This window comes from Neovison vison, chromosome 4 (assembly GCF_020171115.1).
Source record: "Neovison vison isolate M4711 chromosome 4, ASM_NN_V1, whole genome shotgun sequence".
Classification (NCBI taxonomy): domain Eukaryota; kingdom Metazoa; phylum Chordata; class Mammalia; order Carnivora; family Mustelidae; genus Neogale; species Neogale vison.
In genome coordinates this window covers 151,769,062-151,784,078 of record NC_058094.1, presented here as the reverse complement: position 1 = coordinate 151,784,078, position 15,017 = coordinate 151,769,062, and the positions used below count along the sequence as shown (strand labels likewise).

The window sequence follows — 15,017 nt, the reverse complement described above, 5'->3', positions numbered from 1 at the left end:
TTTGTGTATATCTTCATTGACAGCTGATAATTAGCATGCAGCTTAGCGATAATAATTAGTTCCCTCTTGAGAACATTTCCGGATGAACTCTGAGTTGGTGCATCTCAGTTTAGTCTTGTTTTTGTCCAGTCCCTCCCCCAAGTAATTCATGTTATTTTTGGAGTAGGAAGAACTCAAGATGAGCTCTCTCCTTTTACCCGAGTCAGCGCTGTCCATTATTCGCACTGTGTTTTCTGGAGATTACCTGAGATTAAAGTTTCTTTTGTCCCCCTCTTCCTGTATGTTTTCCGATTCTTTCATCTAGGCGGCTTGAAGCAGTGCAGACGGATAAAGAAGTTAGCTATTGCTTGCTAAAGATGCCAAGCCCATGGGCTGTAATTTGGAGCTAAAATCACTAATATGACTTGAAGGCTAACAGAAGGAAAAAGTCTCAAGGGAGGGAAGCGTCTTGCTTGAGTTTCTTTTGCATTTAGTCCATACCTTAAAACTTCCAGTACATCTTAGAAATGAAGCAAATGAAGTAAAGACATTTTCATTTTCTGACAAGAGATGTACAATGTGGAAAATGTCACCAATTGACAGGTCAACAACAGGAAAACTTCTGTAGTTACTTGAAATAGTTTACGTAATACAAATTAAAGGAAATTAAAATTGATATTAACCTCAATTTTCCTGTTGATGTTGCTGCTGTTGAGTTATTTTTAATTAATACTAACTGTTCAATGTTGGGGAAACCTTCCATTTTATCTTATTTATATCAGCTCTGCAAAAATACTTTAGACTTCAGACACATTGTAATCCCTTGATAGACTAGATTTTTCTTCATTGCTTCTGTGGGTTCTATCTGTAATAGGTTATGGAGTCCTTGTTAGTAAGAAACAAGCTTTTTTTTTTTTTTTTTTTTAAGAGTTATTTATTTATTTATTTGACAGAGATTATAAGAAGGCAGAGAGGCAGGCAGAGAGAAAGAGGAGGAAGCAGGCTCCCTGTTGAGCAGAGAGCCTGATGTGGGACTCGATTCCAGGACCCTGGGATCATGACCTGAGCCGAAGTCAGAGGCTTAACCCACTGAGCCACCCAGGTGCCCCAAGACATGTCTTTTTACAAAACAGAGGTGATAGTTGTTCTTCCTTTATTTATAATATTCTTCAACATACTGAAAGATCAATAATTTGCTTTTATAGTTGTGCTCTAATTAAATACTTTCCACTAACTTTTTCCCTAATAATTCTGTTTCTTTCTTTAAATTTTGGAATTCCATATTTTATCAAACTTTACTGCTCTTGTCTTATTAATTGCTTTTATTTTTACAGTGATCTTTTTACAAATGAAAGCACACTTGCATTCCTAGGAATTTCATATGGATGAACTAGATGAATGATTCCCTATTCCCAAAAGAGAACAAAAATGGAAGTAATATTCTCTGTGCAGACAGTAAGATTTATTCTCCACTTGAGAGAGGGACTTTAACAACTCACTTTTTTTTATATTTGAACATGTTCCTCAAAACTTGGTAAGATTATACTGAATGTCTCTAAACTGTAGGTCAGCTTATTCAGTCCACTGGAAATACAGATTGCAATGAATTTATGTTACTGTATATTTATTTATGAATAAAGACAGACTAGATAGGTCTGTCTCTGGGATTGATACATGTAGTTAATGGACACAGCTCTGACCCCCCCATAATTATAGGGACCACACTATTTACCACATGGCTTCTACATTTAATCATGAATGGTTAATTGATTCCAAAGTAGCCAGTCTTCAGAATGTTAGCAATTTATGAACTGTGAACACTGGCTAAATCAACTACATTTTTTTCCTTGGGAATTTATATTCAAAGATGCAAAAACTATTGTGGTATTGTGGTGGGGTGGGAGCTGGATGGTCATACAACTAGGGGCTAATGTACACCTGTTCAACATGAGCAAACTAATGAATAAACCCTTTAGAATCAGTATAGTGTAGTAGTGGCATGAAGAAAATCAAGAAGCAAAGATGCACCAGTTTTCAATGAAGAAATTGCCTTGGGGCGCCTGGGTGGGTCAGTGGGTTAAGCCACTGCCTTCGGCTCAGGTCATGATCTCAGGGTCCTGGGATCGAGTCCTGCATCAGGCTCTCTGCTCGGCAGGGAGCCTGCTTCCTCCTCTCTCTCTCTCTCTGCCTGCCTCTCTGCCTACTTGTGGTCTCTCTCTGTCAAATAAATAAAATCTTTAAAAAAAAAAAGTTTATTTTCGCTTTTGTTTCCTTTGCCTTTGGAGACGTATCTTGAAAGAAGTTGCTGTGGCTGATATCGAAGAGATTACTGCCTATGTTCTCCTCTAGGATTCTGATGGATTCCAGTCTCACGTTGAGGTCTTTTATCCATTTTGAGTTTATCTTTGTGTATGGTGTAAGAGAATGGTCGAGTTTCATTCTTCTACGAAAAGAAACTTTTGGGACTTCATCAAAATCAAAAGCTTCTGCACAGCAAAGGAAACAGTCAACAAAACAAAGAGGCAACCCACAGAATGGGAGAAGATATTTGCAAATGACAGTACAGACAAAAGGTTGATATCCAGGATCTATAATGAACTCCTCAAACTCAACACACATGAAACAGGCAAACAAGTCAAAAAATGGGCAGAAGATATGAACAGACACTTCTCCAATCAAGACATACAAATGGCTATCAGACACATGAAAAAATGTTCATCATCATTAGCTCTCAGGGAGATTCAAATTAAAACCACATTGAGATATCACCTTACACCAGTTAGAATGGCCAAAATTAACAAAACAGGAAACAACATGTGTTGGAGAGGATGTAGAGAAAGGGGAACCCTCTTACACTGTTGGTGGGAATGCAGGTTGGTGCAGCCTCTTTGGAGAACAGTGTGGAGATTCCTCAAGAAATTAAAAATAGAGCTTCCCTATGACCCTACAATTGCACTCCTGGGTATTTACCCCAAAGACACAGGTGTCGTGAAAAGAAAGGCCATCTGTACCCCAATGTTTATAGCAGCAATGGCCACGGTCGCCAAACTATGGAAAGAACCAAGATGCCCTTCAACAGATGAATGGATAAGGAAGATGTGGTCCATATACACTATGGAGTATTATGCCTCCATCAGAAAGGATGAATACCCAACTTTTGTAGCAACATGGACGGGACTGGAAGAGATTATGCTGAGTGAAATAAGTCAAGCAGAGAGAGTCAATTATCATATGGTTTCACTTATTTGTGGAGCATAACAAATAGCATGGAGGACAAGGGGTGTTAGAGAGGAGAAGGGAATTTGGGTAAATTGGAAGGGGAGGTGAACCATGAGAGACTATGGACTCTGAAAAACAATCTGAGGGGTTTGAAGTGGCGGGGGGGTGGGAGGTTGGGGTACCAGGTGGTGGGTATTATAGAGGGCATGGCTTGCATGGAGCACTGGGTGTGGTGAAAAAATAATGAATAATGTTTTTCTGAAAATAAATAAATTGGAAAAAAAAAAAAAAAGAAATTGCCTTGTGCTTCTCTTGGTTTTCCAGTTAATATGAGGCTTGGTTTTTCCGTCCTTGGACCTATATTACCCTAATTTAATCTCTGTTCATTGAAATAATTAATGTCCTTTCTAACATGGCCATCAAGTCACTCCTGGTAGATTGCACTCTGATACGAATTCAGGTGGCTTGCATTGAGACATGGAATTACAAGCAGAGGTGTGGCTCCTGATACCTAATTTTTTTTTTTTTTTTTTGGTTTGTTTTTGTTTTTGTGGTGTTAGGTGTCTGTCATTGTATTTTTCAGCCATTAAGAGGACCTCTGGTCAAGTTTCTCTTAGTCTTAATACCAATGTTAATACTTAATAGTGAGGGTTCTCCAAAGAAACAGAACCTGTAAGAGATACATAAAATGAGTTACTGCCTTACACAGTTACAGAAGCTGAGAAGTCCTGTGGTCTTCTGTCTGCATGAGACAGAAGGCTGGTGGTTTAGTTCAGTCTGAGTCTGAAGGCATAAGAACCAGGGGAGCTGATGATGTAAGCCTCAGTCTGAGGACAGGCAAGAACCAACTCAGTTGGATAGGCAGGGAAAAAAAGGAAAAAGAGTAACTTCTTCCTTCCTCCCTCCACCATTTGATCTACTCAGACCCTCAACACATTGGACGACATCCTCCCATGATGCTTTAGTTGGTGCATCAAGTAAATGGTAATCTCATCCAGAAACACCTTAACAGATATACTCGGAAATAATATTTAGCCAAATGTTTGTGCAATCCTGATCTAGTCAAATTGATATATACAATTAGCCCTCATGCCAACCAATGTTCCTAAGCAACTGATAGACTTTTCTATAGTGTATAGTGACTTTTACTTTGAATTTTGGGAAGTCTGAGGTAATTTTGGTATTCATTTTAACGATGTATAGGGATATTAAAGAGCATCTTTCAGTTAATAAAATTAATTCCAATCTTCCATTATTTTCCTTAATTTTTCCCCTTCATCTTGATAACCCTAACATTATATTTTTTCATTTAACTGTATTTTTATGTCATCTCAGATCCTTTTTGGGAAGAGGCAAGTTAAATAATCAGATAAGTATAGAAAATTGGAGTTAGTATTTAAGTATAAATATGTACAGCCTTTAAAAAAACGTTTCTATTATAGAATTTATTTATAATGGATACTTTTAACCGAGGATGTTGGAGGTCTAGGATGTTGGAGCATCACAGACAGTTACGAAGAACAGTTTGGGTCATAGAGAAAATTAAGGAACACAATCAGGATTTATACCTGCAGAAACTAACAATAAATATGTAAACCATTACATTGATGTGTATCGGGCAGTATCATGATTCTGAAGTAATATATCTCCTTACAAGCCCAGAATTCTTAGGACTCTGTAATTGGCACTACTGTGTTGTATGGTGATGGTCAAAATAGAAAGTTGCAGAAGCAACTCAATAAGCTTCTCTCATTTTGTGAAAATGTTTAAAGAAAACTAGAGTCTATTCATTGGGTCTTATAAGTTTAAAAAGGTAAAGTGACTTTAGGAATTATTCTAGGAAGTGTCTTCATAAGTAAAATGAAATTTATTGACTTACCGCCTGAGGCATGTCTATGATAGTCAACTTAATGTATCCAAACATATCTTGGCAGCAGTTTCCTTTGAGGCAACATAAATAAAATAAGATCCACAGTTCCTTATAACTTAAAACAAGTGTTCTTAGACCCTATATATCATTGAAATATATGAAAAGTCATAAATATTTTAAATACTTCCCTTTAGGCAAGTTTAAATATGGCACATGTGATATTTACACTTGTTCATTATACTCCTTCCATTTGTTAAACTTCCAAAACACAAGTTTTATGCTGTACTTTGAAAGGCCCTAAAATATCTGTGTGGGTTTTTTGCCATGTTTTTATGACCTCCACTTTAGAAATGCAATGTAGTCAAAGACTTAAGAATTTTGAAGGTGGAATGGGGGTTGACATGTAAGGAAACCATCCACATAAATGTTAGTTGGTATGACCAAGAGGCTTAGACGGTTGTTCAAGGTGACACAGGTAATTAATGGCAAAGCCAAGATTTGCATATGGCACTTCAGATTCTCCGTCTACAGGATTTTTGTTATGACATACACATCTGTTGTACTTTAATTCTCATGGGTTTTTTTGTAATTTGAGTGATTTTTTGTTGTAAAAATGTATGTCTATAGGGTGGTTATTTTAATTTCTGGGCATATGAGTTTATCAGTAAAATAAAGGACAGTGGTAATTTATTTTATTTTTAAAAAGATTTTATTTATCTATTTAATGTAGAAGAGAGACACTGCAGTGCAAGGGGCAAAGGGGGAGGGAGAGGGACTAGTAGATTCCACACTGAGTGTGGAGCCCAAGGCAGAGCTTGATCTCAATAAAGCAAGAGTGGGGTACTTAACTGAGTCACCCAGATGCTGCAGGGAAGTGGTAATTTAAACAGTTACTCCATGGCTATTCACTGTTGTGGGAAGGGGAAAAAAAAAAAGATAAATGTAAAGGCCATAAGCAATGAACATTTTTAAAAATTTGCATTTGTTGGACATACATTTCAGTTTTTTCTCTTTGCATTTTCCATACTGTTTCTCCTTGGGTACATGAGTATAATTTTGTGATCTCATGGGATAGACCTGGCTACCAGAATGGGAAGATGGGTCTGAATAAAAGGTGATATACCAGAGTAAAATAAGCTTGATGCATCAGTAATCAGTCTCTATTACTACAGACAAAAAAATAAGAACTACCACCTTTAGACTATTAGAATTAGAGTAAGTGTGGCAGAAATTGACGAGTTATAAAAATAAGTAGCTGTTAATGTCTATCTCTCTTTATACAGGGGTAATAAGGTCCCAGGGACCTCACTGGGAAATAAGTAAGGTGGTCTCTAGAGGGAACTGATTCCTGGAGTGCCTCCTTTCCTGGTTGGGCTGTCCTTCATTTGATCTCAGACTTTTTAATATGGCATCCACTCTGGCAACACTTTAGGGTGTGCTCTTGTATTTTATTCCTTTCATCACTTTATCATTTTCCAGCAAACTTAATTACCCAAACTCTGCACCTCACTGGATATGCTTTAGAGACCTATTAAGTCTAGATGATGTGTAACCATTCTTTTTTAATTGCATCCTTTCAGATAATGATTTCACTATCCATAAAACTTGGAGAATTTTAGCAACCTATTAGAATAACAGGGGGACATTTTCTGGAAAAGAGTCCATTTATAAAAAAAAAAAAAAAAAGCCCTGATATAAAACCTTAAGTGATCATAAATAAAGACAAGGTGTAATGCCACTAGACGGGGTTGATCCATATTTTTGTTATGGTATCAAATCCCTAAGATTTGCATCCCTTACGGTTGGTAGGTGCCTAAGAAAAAGGAAAATGATATGATTTTACCTTGACAAAATTGTTAAATGGGAAAAATTTGTCTTTCAGAATTCAGAACCCCTGATCATTCCTCTTTCCTCCTTCCCGGATAAAGCACCTAATCATTCTTTGCATCCCTCCCTCAAAATTTGTTCTCAGATTCTTTATTTAGATGAAGAGTCAAATGACTCAGTATCACTAGTATTACCTTTGTAAGAGATACTTTGATTTAACAATATTTCTTACTGTATTTATTTATTTTTAAAAAGATTTTATCTATTTATTTGAGAAAGAGAGAGAGAGAGAGCACATGAGAGAGCACATGAGCCGTGGGAGTAGCAGGCGCCCTGCTGAGCAAGGAGCCTGATGTGGGGCTCGATCCCAGAACTCTGGAATCACAACCCTAGCCAAAGGCATCTGCTTAACTGACAGAGCCACTTGGAGGCCCCAGCAACATTTCTTATTTCAAACTAAAGGGTTTTTATTATTACTATTATTTTTTAGTGTAGTTGACACCTTGTGTTACATTAATTTCAGGTGTATTAAACTAGAGGTTTAAACTCAGCCCTACTCCACAAAATTTTGGACACCTACAATTACAGAGTAGAGATTTAGACAGTAAATACTTTTATTTTTAATTTATTTGAGAGAGAGAGAGAGAGCAACCATGAGTGGGAGAGAAGGGCAAAGAGAGAAGCAGACTCCCCACCAGAGCAGGGAGCCCAACACAGGGCTTGATCCCAAGACCCCGAGATCATGATCTGAGCTTAATGCAGATGCTTAACCAACTGAGCTATCCAGGTGCCCCAAATACATTTTTAAAAATATTCTATTTATTTGACAGATCACAAGCAGGGGGAGCAGCGAGCAGAGGGTGAGGGAGAAGCAGGCTCTCCGCTGAGCAGGGAGCCTGACTTGGGGCTTTACCCCAGGGGACCAGGATCAGGACCTGAGCCGAAGGTAGAGACACTCAACCGACTGAGCCATCTAGGCACCCCAAATACATTTTTAACAGAAGGGGAAAAGGTCCTTCATCTGTCTGTTCCCAGAAGCAGAGCAGGCACAGTGCGTGGAGATTGGTCACATCTCATCCTGCTTTCCTGCTTTCTGGAGTTTAGTGTCTGGTCACTAGCTCTCCCCATTCTCTGTCAAATGTGTTAGGCTTTGACTTTCAGGAAATGAAGCTGTCTTTGAACTTGTCAGCATTTCCCAAGGGGGCCTCTTTGGGAATTTTTCAGCATGCAGGGTCCAGTCTTAGGGGCAGTAGTAACATCATGGAAGGCTCTCCTAAATCACCTACCAAGCTTACATCCTGAACTGCTGTAAACAGTTAAATACCTTCAATAAGCAAACAGATGCACATGCATGAGACGTGTGTGTCAGACTGTGACTTTCTTTTTTTTTTTTTTTTTTAAGGATTTTATTTATTTATTTGACAGAGATCACTAGTAGGCAGAGAGGCAGGCAGAGAGGGGTGGGGGGGAAGCAGGCTCCCCGCCAAGCAGAGAGACCGATGCGGGACTCGATCCCAGGACCCTGGGATCATGACCTGAGCCAAGGCAGAAGCCTTAACCCACTGAGCCACCAAGGGGCCCCCAGACTGTGACTTTCTAAAACTAAGTGTATGTTAGTTGAAACAAATCACTTGCGGTTTCTGCTGTAGGCATGAATACATAAACGCCAGCTAAAAATCAAAGAGAGATCTCTTAGAGATCCCAACCAGTTTTATCAATTGTCCCTGCTGAACTGAATGCTATCATACATTAACTCATTTTTTAACAACCCGAGATTTTCCAGACTTGGACACTTTGATTTTGGATATAACTTTCAAAACCAAAATCAAGTGGAGACATTTTATGTGTATGTGTGAGTTGGTGTGCATCTGGAATTAAATGGACATGCTTTTAGAATATTTTTTGTAGATTTGGAATTTTTGTCACACACAGAGAAGTAAATATAAAATTTACAGTAAAATGACTTTTCTACATAGCACTTTACATAAAGATCATGCAGGTTAACTCTTTTTGTATTTAAAAACATAAGATATCTACCTTACATATTGAATTGAACTTTTTAGATTCACAAATTTGTAAAGATTTTAATTTGTGCACATTAAAATTTATTCCATTACACGTTTTTACTTGTTAAACAATTTTTTTAGTTTTTCTTGTTTTGTCGAGAAAGACCCTTATCAATATGGAGCACTGAATAAATTTAAGATGTACATGATTTGATAGACATACATATCATGAATAGACTACTACAGTAAATTTAGTTAACGTCCATTATGTCACATAGAATTTTTTGTGTGTGTGATGAGAACTTTCAAGATCCACTCTTTTAGCAGCTTTCAAATATGCAATACACTATTGTTAATACACTGCGTATTTTTAATCTTTTGAGTAATAAATTCTAAAGGCTTCATATTAGTGATAAAATGATTGTTGTCATACCTGGTAGAACTATGTAGTTAATAGAGCCATGATAAAAGTGTTATAAAGGTATTTGTATTTTCCCTTTTGTTTACCAAACATTTTCTCTGCGTTTCAGAACTCTTGGACCTAAATCGAACATCGATCTTTCATAGCCCTTTTGGGTTTCTTGATCTCCATGCTATGCTGCTGGATGAATATCAGGAGAGACTCTTCGTGGGAGGCAAGGATCTTGTGTATTCTCTCAGCCTGGAACAAATAAGCAACGGCTATCAAGAGGTATGGAAACATTGAACTGTGTATCAGGAGGGAAAGAAAAGGGCATGGGGGAGAGAAGTTCTTGCATGGTGTTTCTTGAATTAGTTTTTGATTGTTGGCCATTTTAATATTCTGAGTGATTATTTTATTGGAAGAAATAAAACTTTCATGAAAAATGAAGTCCTTTTGAGAGAAGTCTATAAAGTATCAAGAATGAACTTTTCTAGCGCACCACTGATCTCTGTATTCCCACAAGACTTTGGATTGGTGTGTCTGACATTCCTGTTTGCATGAAGGCCCTTGTCACCACACCCACTGTCCTGAGACCTGGGTTTGGAACATGCTTTTACCGGCAGTCCCTCTAGGCTTTATGACTACAAAAACCCCAGCCTAGAGAAATAAGGATGCGTGACCTTGCTATAAATATTAACTCAGGTGGGTGCTCCTTAAATGCTGGTTGATTAAAGTATATTAAAATAAGCAAGTGTCCAACATTTTCAAGCAAAGGTTGAATGTGATTAAAAAAGATAGCACATAGAGTCTCTGCTTATACAGAGTTGAGTCTAGTTAAAATTTTTTTCAGACCCAAGTCAACCTTAAAGCATGAAGAAATATTTAGATGGTAGTATCTTTCTGGCATAGAACATGAAGACATATTTAGACGATAGTACCTTTTTGGCATAAATGTATGTATTACATAATACATTTTCTTTACAATACACATTTATTTTTATGTTGGTCAGAATGATCAATGTCCATATTTTTTAAAGTCACCTAAAAATTTTTTGATGAACAACAGCCTCCTTTCATCTCTGCCAGTTTCTAACCCCTAGAGAAAATTATTTCAACTCTTGTTACTTTTTCTGATTCTTACCTCCATTTTTCTAAACAACATTTGTATGCTATTCTTTCTTGATACCATTGATGTTAGACATTATCTATAGACTTTCTATTAAGGAAGATGGGGATTTTAACATTCTTTTTTTGCACTACCGTAGCTAAAATATCTCTGCAGTATGTGAGAAGCCCCCACTTCTCTGTCCCTTCATCTTCCCAATTTAGCTGTAGCACAATTTTTATTTAAGTAACAACGATCGACATTAGTGTAATTTGGAAAATAGATCACACTTACTTTTTTTTGCCACTTATGGGATTAAATATTATCCCTTCTTTTTTTCTATTTGCTTATATTTTATTATATTGCTTTCTCTAATTTTTCACCAAACACCAAACTCTACCCAACTTCCTCTCCTCTTCTCAGTTTCCATCAGTTCCAAGTTTTTGGTTTTTAAATTAGAGATATCTTTCCTGGTTTTCTTACCATCCCAGGGTTTAATGTCACCATTATCCTTGAGCATGCCTCTACCTCTCACTTGTAGAGTTTTCTTGATGAGTTTATATGACCTTTTAGTGAAATATGGCTTCTGGTAGCTTCTTGAAGAAGGATCCAAAGTAAACTTCTGAGTTTTTTATGTTTGAAAATAATAATACTCAATCTTCACATATAATTGATAGATGAGTATAAAATTCTGGAATGAAAATCATTGACTTCAGAATTTTGAGGATACTGCTCCATGTTTATTTAAAGACTTTCAGGATAGCTATGAGAAGTTAGTGCCTTTCTAATTTCAAAGTTTTTGTATGTAACCTCTTTCCTTCCACTATATCCCCCTAATCTTGACACTAAGTGCCTCTGTATTTTATATTTTTCTCAAATTTCTCTTAGGGTTGAGATATATATATATATATATTTTTTTTTTTCCCCCCATCCACATTGGGCCTTCTACAGGAGACCTCATGGCCTTCAGTTCTGGAAAATATTTTTTAAATGTTTTTTCTTCTTTCCATTTTCTTCTTGATTCTTCTTGATTCTCTTTCCCTCCCTGTTCTGGCCTGTTTATTGGACAAACGTGGGACCATTGCTCCTAATTTCACCTACGCCTGTCCAATTCCTATTTTCTGAAGGACCATAGACTTCCAATTTCTGAGAATCTCTGAAGTTTTCATGAATCAGCTTGCTTATTGGCTCCCTTCACCTTGTAAGCATTTAGATTTCAGTTTTTCTAGTGTGCAGAGCCATTCAACACTTTTCCATATGTCAGAGAACTTCCAAAATGTTGCTGACATTTCTTTGGCTTCTCCACTTAAGTTCTGTCTTGTCCTTTTTGGATTATGTCCTTTCCTATCATTTGAGTCGTTGCAAGAGGGAGTGGAAGCACATAGTCTTTCCTTTTTACTATCATTTTTCATTATGTTTTCTCAATAGTTCTTAAAAGACAAGCTATCTTTTTATATATGTAACAGATATGTAGTATTTATATTATATACACACTCACATGTACGTATACCCATCTGTAAGACCATCTATGACCTCCTCCTTCCAGTCAAATTCAGTGGTTTTTCCTCTCTCTGCTTGGATAGTCTTTCCACCACTAACTGTGATGTTCACCATATGGCTCTCGTCTTGTTCTCTCCATTACATCATCTATGTTCTCCTATTTTCTGTGAAGGAATATCTAAGCTAGGGATCCTAAGTATTGGATTCATAGAACAACCTCTGTTGTGGACTGAATGTCCCCAAAATTCGTACGTTTGAGCTCTAACCCCAAGTACCTCAAGTATGACCATATTTGGAAATAAGACCTTTAAAGAGGTAAAGTTAAAATGAGGCCATTAGGTTGGGCCCTAACCCAGGCTGATAGGTGTCCTTATAAAAGGAGGAAATTCGGTCACACAAAGAAACATCAGGGTTGTGTGCCTACAAAGGAAATACAATGTGAGTCACAGTGAGAAGGTAGCCATCTATAAGCCAAGGGGGGCCTCAGAAGGAGCCAATCTTGCCAACACCTTGATCTTGGGCTTCCAGCCTTCAGAGCTACGATAAAACAAATGTCTGTTGTTTGTGCCACCCAGTCCATGGTATTTTGTTATACCACAGCTATAATAAACTAATACAATCTCTATAAAAATTTTAAGTATGTGAATATGGAAAGATCCTTCAAGGGATGGGACATCCTTAAGATTAAGAATCTTTGTGTTTTGGAAGTGGTTTTTAAATTGTTATCCTTGGGTCAGGATCATGTAACCCTTATGGAGTTTGTCCCTGGAATCCACATTTATAGCAGGCTTTCTCGATGATTCTTCTGTACACAAAATCTCCTAATGATTTTCCTCAGCTGTTGTTTCTGACGTGGAGCTGAGACCAAGAGGTATCAGCTTCCCACATTAATGTGATTCCCCTTTTAGAGTAAAGGAAATTGAATCACCTACTTATTCTCCTTAGTTGTTTTTTGCCCTAATGGTGTCCTTAGGCCTGTAATGCTGGAAAGACTGGGGAAATGACCTGGGAAGACTCTATAAGGGACAAGGAGAGTGGTAGGGTTTCATGAACTGCATCTTAGGGAGCTAAATAGAATAGTATGTGACCTTTGAAGCTTAAGGGTGCCATATCTCAAGAATATCAAGGAAGGTAGCTACACAAATTATTAAATTCAGTAGCTTTGCTGCATTCAAGGGTAAATCCTCATTTTGTGGAGCCTGAAATATATACAATTTAGTGACCCCTTCAGGAAGTATCCTTATTCAGACATGAATCTCAAAATTCTAAGGTCCTTCCCTGGGTCAGAAAAGAGTCATATTCCAGCAAGGAGCCCTGAAGTAACTTCACCTCACTGAGGTAAAGTTCTGAGGTAACTTCACAATGAGGTAACTTCACCTCACCTGCATTTATGGTTTTGTACTTTTCCTTCTTGGTTCCACAAAGTGATTAGCAGTGAAAGTTCAAATAGAAATTTTGTATTTGCTTTCAGTAGCAGCAGGATTAAAGCTAGGTCTGCCTGATGCACCTTTTGTTTAAAGGAGTGAACTTGAGAATGAACATGCCTTGGTGCTTTCCAGGCTCTGAAGATGCAATGTGTCTGCCTCTGGGCCAGGCTTTCCTCTGATCTTTTCTGAACCTTGTTCCCTCTATTTTTTTTTTTTTTGTAACCTGCTATTGCATTTTTAATCTCTCCTGCTTTGCTTGATCTATCTCTGGGTTTCTCATCATGAGTTCTATTAACATTATGAATAGGTGTGAGTTGGGGAGGGAGATGTCCTGTGCATGGTAGACTGTTTAGCTGTCCCTGGGGTTCTATGTAATAGATGTCAGCAGAAGACATCCCCCCAGGCATGACAATCTCAAAGTCTCTGGACATTACCAGATTCCCCTTGGGAGGCAGAATTGCTGAGGTCAAACAATTAAGTCCAGCCCATCATTCTGTGAGCAAGATCCAGACCGCACCATAGAAACATCTCCCCTTAAATACGTATCCATGTGATCCCAAGTCCCTCCTTTTCCCCCTGAGATCAGGTACCTGAGTGTAGCCAAAGCCCACTATATTTATCTCTTAGCTTTTAATAACTTTTGAAATGTAATATTCAATACATAAAAGAATATGAATAATGTAAACATGTTAGAAAGCATAATAATGAAACCAACACCAGTGAACCCCGTACTCATCCAACTCAAGAATGAGAATATCACCAATCCCACTATAGGCGCATCTACCTTTACCTCCCTATCTTTCCCTCCTCATGCCTCCTGCTGCATATAATTGATTACTACCCTGTATTTTATATCCGTTTTTTGTTTTTATTTTAAAAGTTATTATAATAAATGTTTTCCTGTATACTATATTATTTAGAACTACTTGTTTTGAGCTATATAAAACTGATATACAATAGTATATGGCAGTCTTCTGGGATTATTTTTGTTGTTTCGTTTTATTTGGTATTATTTCTTAAAGTCAGTCATCTTTCTTATAGTTACTGTTCCTTTGGTGTAGAATAGAATAGTGAATTAGGACCACAAATTAGATTTCTAGATTCCAATCCTGACTCTCATTTATAACACTTGGCAAATTCCTTAGCCCCTTTACACCTATATTTGTAAAAGGGGGGAAATGTTAATCATTTCTGAGGACAAAAATAAGTTAACGTAGGTAAGGGATGAAGAAGTATGCTTTGCACATATTAGAAGCTATGTATAAGCTCTTATTAGTCACTTTGACTGGTATGCAATATATTCCATTGTATGACTCTAGCACAGTTTACCCCTTACCTATCAAAGGACAATTGGTTGGTACCCAGGATTTTGCCTTATTGATGTTTCTATGATTACTATAGTGATATCTCCTAATATGCATTCCTGAAGGAATGCCTTTGGGGCATATATTCTGGATATGTCTGTTTACAGGTTAATTGCTGTTGATGTTTACCTATACAAAATAAAGCCTAATGCTTCTCCAAAGTAGAAAGTAGTTATACAAAGTTCCACTCCCTCCAACAGTATTAGAGTTCCTGGGATCCACACACCCTCCCAACCTTCTTCCACTGGTCTCTTTGATCCACATATTTTTCAGCAGTCTTCCCTTGATTCATTTATTTATCCCCACCTAGTACCTCA

General features: G+C 37.5%; 1 protein-coding gene across 1 annotated transcript in view; it reads left to right on the top strand.

Moving 5' to 3' along the window:
- The window catches only part of SEMA3E (semaphorin 3E), a 249,277-nt gene that overhangs the window by 130,105 nt on the left and 104,155 nt on the right, over nucleotides 1-15,017 (top strand). The window contains exon 2 of the mRNA XM_044245924.1: nucleotides 9,432-9,592. Within this exon, the coding sequence (XP_044101859.1) occupies nucleotides 9,432-9,592 (161 nt within the window). The remainder of the gene's footprint in view (nucleotides 1-9,431; nucleotides 9,593-15,017) is intronic.